The following is a 7,947-nucleotide window of genomic DNA, read 5'->3' as shown; positions in this document are numbered from 1 at the left end:
GAGTATATATCAGCGTACGAAATCGTTCAATAACTTGTCCTTTTCAGGCCGAACGATTCGTTCACTCTGGGGAGTATTAAGCTCCTCCCCAGAGTTGCCGTCAACCAGTTATTGGGGTCCTCCCTTTGAAACTCTCTCTCTCTCTCTCTCTTTCTCTCTCTCTCTCTCTCTCATATCGAAGGAAGATATGGATCAGATTTTTATTCTTTTTCTTCTCTCTCCATGTATCAATGCCCATCAGCGGATCAACGGATGGGCGGTGTTCCTCGCTGGGATGATTCATGTATTTGTGTGTCGCAATTGCTTTTTTTAGCATGGATGAGAGGATCTCTGCCGTGGAAAGGAAAGTTATAATCCATTCAATTTTTTGCAAGTTACTCCCTCTGTAAAGAAATATAAGAGTATTTAGATCACTACTTTAGTATTCTAAACACTCTTATATTTCTTTATGGATGGAGTATTACTTGATTGAGAAGGAAAGAGAAGTTATGATTCCTTTCAAAATATTGTAAGTTATTACTTGATTGACAGGGATCGGCTAAGATATGTGTGAGCGATCATATTAGGGAGGGAAATCCCAAAGGCGAGGAAGCGAACGATCAACTCCCATTTAATAATAAAGATTTTTCAGTAGGGATGAGAGGATCTATGTGAGGAAAGGAAAGTCATGCTCCGTTCAAATTTTTGCAAGTTATTACTTGATTGAGAGGGATCGTTGAGAATGAAAGGAAAGTTATGATTCCGTTCAGATTTTTGCAAGTTATAGTAAATGCGCATGTGCAATGCACGTTAATATTTAGGCAATATATTAATTGCACGCGTATATTAGGTATGCTATTATTTATGTAATCGTGTGATTAGTGCAATATTTGGTATGCTATTAATTGCATGTTAAACACATTTAACGCTCGCCATTGGAGCAGTCTAGGTCGTTGGATTGACTTAGTTCGATGGCCGAGATCAGTTGGATCTGCCCCTTTGGGTCTTTTTATATTGGTATAGATATAGATAAATATAGATTACTTGATTGAGAGGGGCCGACTAAAATATGTTGGAGCTATCGTAGTGGGAGGGAAACCCTGGAGGCGAGGAACCGAACGACCAACTCCCTCTAATAGTAGAGAGATATGTACTCCTTCCATCCACATATATATATTGGGCCTAATGTGTTTTTCGAAGCAAATTTAAACCACATGATAGAGCAATAATATATGACATACAGGTTAGACAAATCACGCATTCAAATTCATGCATGGAGGAAGCTTCTAATGATATAATTTTCACATTATACATCTCATATATTATTTAATCTTATCAATAGTCAAAGACAATCTTGAAAAATGTATTAGACCCTATATATATGGATGGAAGGAGTATATATCTATACCAATATTGAAAAAAATAATCCAAAGGGGCTCATCCAATTAATCTCGGTCATCAAATCATGTTAATCCAACAACCTAGATTGCTCTAATGAAGAGCGCTCAACATATTTAGCATGCAATTAATATATCAACATATGTGTGCTAATCATATTATTAATGCTTAATTGATATATTACTGAATATAAAAATGCAATTAATTTTCTTCCTAATCTTTTTGAGTAGTTTGGATTGCTTACCACCTTTTTTCCTTCCTAATTTTAATGTGCATTACATGTACACATTTACTAGTATGGATAGATAATGAAAGGGCTAAATTGTCTCAAACGCACATTTGTCGAAGGCAATATCGGGTGTATCACCTGCTTCCGGTTGTGTTAAGTCACTATGGGTGCGCTTGAATGTCAGCTTCGCTGCCCTACAAAACTACCAGCGGACCCAAAAATTCACAGACCATCCAGCTGCCCACGTCTCACCAAAGAGTTGGCAAAAGAATAAACTGGAGAACCACCCCGGGCAGCCCGAGCAAGCCAATTAATTGGCCTCCGTCCAAACAGGCACTGGGCACTTGGTCAACGCCAAATTTTTCGCTTGGCATCTACTCCCTCCGTTCGGAATTATTTGTCGTGAAAATAGATGTATTTAGATGTATTTTAGTTCTAGATACGTCCATTTCCGAGACAAGTAATTTCGAACGGAGGGAGTAGGCTTTAATCTAACCAACCCCCATACCTTCGACCCAAAAGGAAAATGTACCGAAAAGCAACCTAGCACGTCAAATGGAAGTCTATTTATCGGTCTAAGCAAGTAACAACCTAGCGTGTGGCTTGACTGCTTTGCGGGCCACCCGACGCTCTAGTGTGGCCGCGTGCATAATCCTTCCCCTCTCTCATGTATGTACCCCCTGTACTCTTGTTCATTGTTTACCCCGAGCCGCATGGCTCACTTACATGGTAATATATCCAGTTTACAAAGCATAGTGCATTTTCATGATGTGGATTGGAAAAAAATGTAAGTACATATAAAATGAAGAAGCTAATTAGGTCATGGTGGTTCTCATAGATGAGGATCAATGTGTATCCTGGGGCGGTAAATAATTTAGCTTGACAGTCATGCTCATAACAGAAGTATCTTGACTCAATGTCTTAGGATATACCTTTTCCATTTTGTAGCAACACACGGTATTTAGCTAGTGTATATAATATAGGGGGGGGGGGGGGGGGGGGGGGACACATGTTGCATCACTTATTCGCTGAATTCAACACTAGTCATAGTGCCTGCTACTGATTGTGCCGGTTCATGGCGCCTTCAGTATATCATGCAGATTGACTAAAAAAACATCAAAATAAATTCATATAACATATCAACATGTTTTGATTTTGCACATCTCGCAAGAACATGTTAACTGTTATCACAATTTGTGTACTTGATTAAAAAGTTCATACATTTTTGTATTTTTTGGTTCCCCGTAAAATTGAAATTTGTCGCGAGGCATCTCTATGTGGAAATCGCTCATTATGCTCTGCGACAAATGGGTTAGGCGATGGTCTGCGAAAAATTTCTTGTTTTTATTTACTTTCCGTGTTGTTGATGACTTTGTGTTTGTTTTGCCCATGCCTTTTTAGCACGCCAGCATTTCACATAGCGTCTCATCCTACCAACAAATGAGTCACTGCACATTCAGCACTTGAAATTTTGTATATATAATGATAATGAAAGGGGGGAATAGTGTGAAGCGCATGGCTGTCAAAGGCAACCTGTGTGTGTCAATTACTGAGTCATGACAACTCGGACGCAAAAAGCAAACCACTGCGAAGCAACACAACACATCAAATCGGAGTCTATTTAAAGTCATTGTGTATTCATGTGTTGGTGAGAGTAACAAAATGACTCATGATATGGATGCTCAGTTTTAGCATCAATGGGCAAAGCATCCATATTGACACAAAAAAAAAAGAGTTGTGGAGATCCAACACATCTCACCCGTTAAACCGCGTCTATCAAATGGTCTATATTGTTTCGGTGTTTAACAATAACAATAATAACATCCTCCCCAGGTCAAAAAAAATAAAGAATGGCATCCCCACCTAATTAATAACATACATTATGTTAGAGGTAGCGCTAACCAATTTATTATATATTACCTAATATCAACGTGTAATTATGATCTTGGCAAATACTCCCTCCGTCCAGGTTTATTAGGCCTCTCAGCATCACAAGCATGTCCCCTTTTATAAGGCCCCGCATTGGAAAGGTGCATGCATGCAACCATTTCATTGGTTGTATTGAAAGCTATTGTTATTGGTGCCATGGCTGAAAAGTTAATACACTTCATGTGTGTTTTTTCATTGGCTGCATGCATGTGAGAGAGTGCATTGGGAGTGGAATGGAATAATTAATGTGAGCAAATTACTATGTGTCTTGGTCTAAGAGAAGTTGTCTTTAGGCCTAATAAACCCGGACGGAGGGAGTATTAGTGTGCAATGTAATCAATATATTGCTAATATTAATATGAATTGCACGTACTACCTCCATTCAGGTGCATAGGGCGGTTAAGGAGCTGCATCACGACCAAGACACACCGTGATAGACCAACGTTATGTTTGAGGTTGTGGGAACGAGCCTGTCATGTGCCCTCAAAAAACACAATTGAAAGAAACATTTAATTGTGCATGTATGAGAATGGGAAGATCGAGACGTGAATGCATGAAAAAGGGAGTCAAGAAATTTAGAAATGCCGGATGAAAGAGTCAAACGAAAGGATGCACAGATTACAAAAAATTAATTACAACTACTACGACTAATACTTTTCAAATTCCTGGATTCTCTGCCTAGCCCTGGATACTTTTCAAACGTGATAAGCTCGCGCGTGACCGCTCAAAAGGTTCTCTCTTCTTGGTACGATAGTGTACTGAACAGATGAATTCAAGGCTGAAACGGAAATGAATACGTACAGGGTAGAGTGCCAGTGTCCTGAATCTCCAAGCACACATCACGTGGCTTCACTGCAATCTTTCTGCAACACGTGTGTACTGGCAACTACTCCTTCCGTTCCAAATTACTCGTCGTGGTTTTAGTTTAAATTTCGTCGCGAAATTTAAACTAAAACCACGACGAGTAATTTGGAACGGAGGGAATACTTTCATGCGGTGGAGACACACGAGAAACCAGCTCCACTACAACTCAACACCAGCTGCAGCATCCCACCGGACATGAAAGCAGTTCAAGTAACCAACCAACCCGAAAGCTTCACAACCCATCAAAACATTTTTTTTCTTTTCATTTTACTGTTCGCCAGAGCTCACGTGAGCTTCGGATCAGAAAAGGCACGTCCCCAACCAACCACCCTATTCGAGATTGCAGTCAGCCCATGACTACCCTTTATGAACATGGGTGCGTGCACACCCTTTATGAATAGTAAATTCAAAAAATGCTAGAAAAAAATTTATTTTTTAATATAAATAGTCAACCGGTATACTTGCATATGAAGTTTCACGAAGAAATCACATCCGTGGTAATCTGGGCAAAAATGACAAAACCGAAGCTATATTAAAAAAAACAATGCTTAATGAATAGTATGGTCGCGTTTGTCCTTTCTTCACTAAGAATACCATGGGTGTCATAACACCATGAAATTTCACATGTGAGTAGAATGATCGACTAAGTTTCATACCGTGAAATTTCAGAATTTTTATACCTTTTTCTAGTATTTTTATGAATTTACTATGCACATGGGTGCGTGCACCCATGTTCACCTTTGTATTTTCGCTACATGGACCGACTAGTAACTTCAGCTCTTCTTGACTATCATCTTCCAAACAACTCAACAGCAAACAGGTTGGTTTACTTGTAGTGTGTCTGCAACTATGGTTTCAAGCTTTTGCGCACTGTAAATAATAAGGCCACAGACAAGGCAAAAGATAAACTAAATTCTTGGACATAAACCTGCTTAAGATTGTACCAACAGCTAGCAAGTAAAAACCTACAGCCTACAGGCACTAATGTCAACAGCTAGCTAGGGGGCTCCCCTCTGTTGCGCTTTCACAATTCAGGGGAATGGTGGTTCAACCTTCAGCAAAAGTGAAAAGCAGTATATATATATATATATATATATATATATATATATATATATATATATAACGAACACTAGCTACCAAAAAATCCTTCAACTGGTCTCTAAGTTTCACAGACAGCGCACCTTCAGTCCATCGAGTCGAACCTGGCGTCGCTGGACTGTCTCATCATGCACAGATTTGCTGATCATCCATGCCGTAGTCGATGCTGAGCTCGCGCATGGGCGGGATGGCATCCATGGCGAACACCATGAGGTGAGGGCACGATTCGTTTTCGCCGCCACGGACGACGTACTGGACGAACACATTGGGAGTGCAGCTGTGGCTGATGTAGCTGGCCAAGTTCCTCCTGCGGGACACGTCGAGCACATAGCCCGGCTCTTGGAAATGGGGGAATTGGGGGCGGGGCACCTTGTCATCATCATCCCCAACGAGTGCAGGAGAGGCATCCCCCCACTCGCTCCATCTCTTGGGGAACCTCTTTGGGTCGATGATGGAGCCCTCGTCCATGGCCAACTCGCACTCGCCGGTGGTGACCACGACGTCTCCGCTGTACTCGCACACGAAGGCGCCCGGCTGTATGAGGTCGAGCGTCCTGACGCCCCACTCGGTCTCCATGGACCGGAACACCTCCAGTGTGTGCTTCATCCCGCGCTGGGTCGCGCGGTTCGCGCAGCTCATGGGGCAGCCGCAGAGCGCGCCGCACTCGTACACCACCGGCCTGCCCCTGACGAGGGTACCGTCCTCATTGTACACCGGGCCGCCGCCGCCGTTCTTGATCACGCAGCCGCACTCGGGCCCGCACGGCGAGGTCACGCAATGGCAGCCCCAGTGCTGCTGCTTCACCAGCGGCAACGGAAATTCAGGACGGGCAATGTAGTCGAAGTCGAGGAGAGAGCTCTCGTGGTCCACGCCGTTGAAGACGGGGACGCGGAGCACCTCCCTGCCGTTGGAGAGGTCCGGCGAGATGTAGCCGGGCGGGAGGGCCTGGTTGGCCAGCAGCTTGTCCTTGATGTCCTTGGCCAGGCACCAGTTGCTGCTGCCGAGCTCCTCCTGGCCGGGGATGCGCACCAGCGTGTACTTGCAGACATGGCGGCCGGACTTGCCCGGCTCGTAGGTGGAGCTGACGGCCTTGTAGAGGCCGTCGTACACGTACACCTTGCGGCTGGGGCTGGAGTCGCAGGCGTGGCAGCGGATGACCCGCACCTCGACGCCGTAGTGGCAGCTGTAGTGGAGCGCGAGGTTGCCGCGCTCGAGCGTCTGGTCGGCGTGGTGCTCGACGCGGTTGCGCTGGCGGCCGCCGCTGCCGCTGTATACGAGGACCTGGCCGTTGTCCTCGTCGTCGAGGTAGCCGCCGGAGGAGACGATGCTGGTGGCGACGGGGTGGCCCTCGCTGACGAGGCTGGCGGGGATGTAGCCGATGCCGGCCTGCGGGGTGCAGTGGAGGCCGACGACGCAGAGCTCGGCGCGGTAGTGGAAGGCGTCGCCGACGAGGACGCCCGGGATGGGCCCGACGATGCGCACGTCCCGGTAGAGCCAGAGGCCCCGGGAGAGCATCTTGCTGGAGGCGCGCAGGTCGAAGCGGTTGCGGGGGCCGCCGTCGTACGACTCCTCCCGCTGGTAGATCCCGCGGAGCGCCTCGAAGGTGAGGCGCGCGCGGCGGACCAGGGACCGGAAGTGGATGTGGTCCTGAGGCGTGACGGTATTGACGCGCACCATCTCGCCGCCGCGGGCGCGCTTCTTGGCGGTCGACGAAGAGGAGGAGACGGATGTGTCAGAGTGCGCGGGGGGAATGGAACCTTGTGGGCTGGGCTCGGGTTGCGGATTGGAGACGACGAGGCGGCGGTCGGCGGGGACGGCGTCGATCTGCTGCTGCGTGAAGTGGAGGTGGCCGGCGAAGTCCGGGTGGCCGTCGGGGGAGGGCTCGAGCTCCCGGCGATAAAGATCGCAGAGCTCGGGGGTAAGAGCAATGGGTTCGAGCTTGGGGATGAGGGCGGTGGACGGGACGGTGCTGGGGGACTGCGGGGCGTCGGGGTCGGGCTTTGGGGTAAGGGGGATCTGCGTGGGGAGGGGCTGCGGCGGCGGCGGCGGCGGCGGCGAGGACGCCATTGCTCTGTCTCTTCTCACTTTACTCTGCAAGTTGCTACGCCGAATCGCCGAATGCCTGAGTCTCTCTCTCTACTATTCCCCACTTTATGACGGCAAAAGGCAATTGTCGTAGTATCTTCAATTTTCTGAGAAAAAGCGATAGCCCGACTTTATAATAACTTCTCAAACACAACTAAACACGTTTTCACAATAAAGAATTATTGAGGGTCTCACAATAATTTAGGAAGAATTTGTAGTTGGATGTTTTCTCAAAACCACACACTCTGAATTATCTGGGAGTAATTTTTTTCTTAATCCGAAGAGTTGGTGGTTGTACGTTTGCCTCTGTCCATCGTATCTCTTCTTCGTTTTACTTTCTTCTCTTGTACGTCAATTTTCCACCA

At 46.2% G+C, this 7,947-nt stretch overlaps 1 protein-coding gene across 1 annotated transcript; it reads right to left on the bottom strand.

Annotated features, from left to right (window-relative positions):
• Nucleotides 1-4,843: 4,843 nt before the first annotated feature.
• LOC123187691 (histone-lysine N-methyltransferase family member SUVH9-like) lies at nt 4,844-7,632 on the bottom strand. The gene has a single exon (XM_044599613.1). It carries the CDS (start codon nt 7,562-7,564, stop codon nt 5,624-5,626), a length of 1,941 nt encoding a protein of 646 aa, XP_044455548.1. The 5' UTR covers nt 7,565-7,632; the 3' UTR covers nt 4,844-5,623.
• Nucleotides 7,633-7,947: the final 315 nt, after the last annotated feature.

Source organism: Triticum aestivum, chromosome 1A, assembly GCF_018294505.1.
Source record: "Triticum aestivum cultivar Chinese Spring chromosome 1A, IWGSC CS RefSeq v2.1, whole genome shotgun sequence".
NCBI lineage: Eukaryota > Viridiplantae > Streptophyta > Magnoliopsida > Poales > Poaceae > Triticum > Triticum aestivum.
This window is presented reverse-complemented; position numbering and strand designations above follow the sequence as displayed.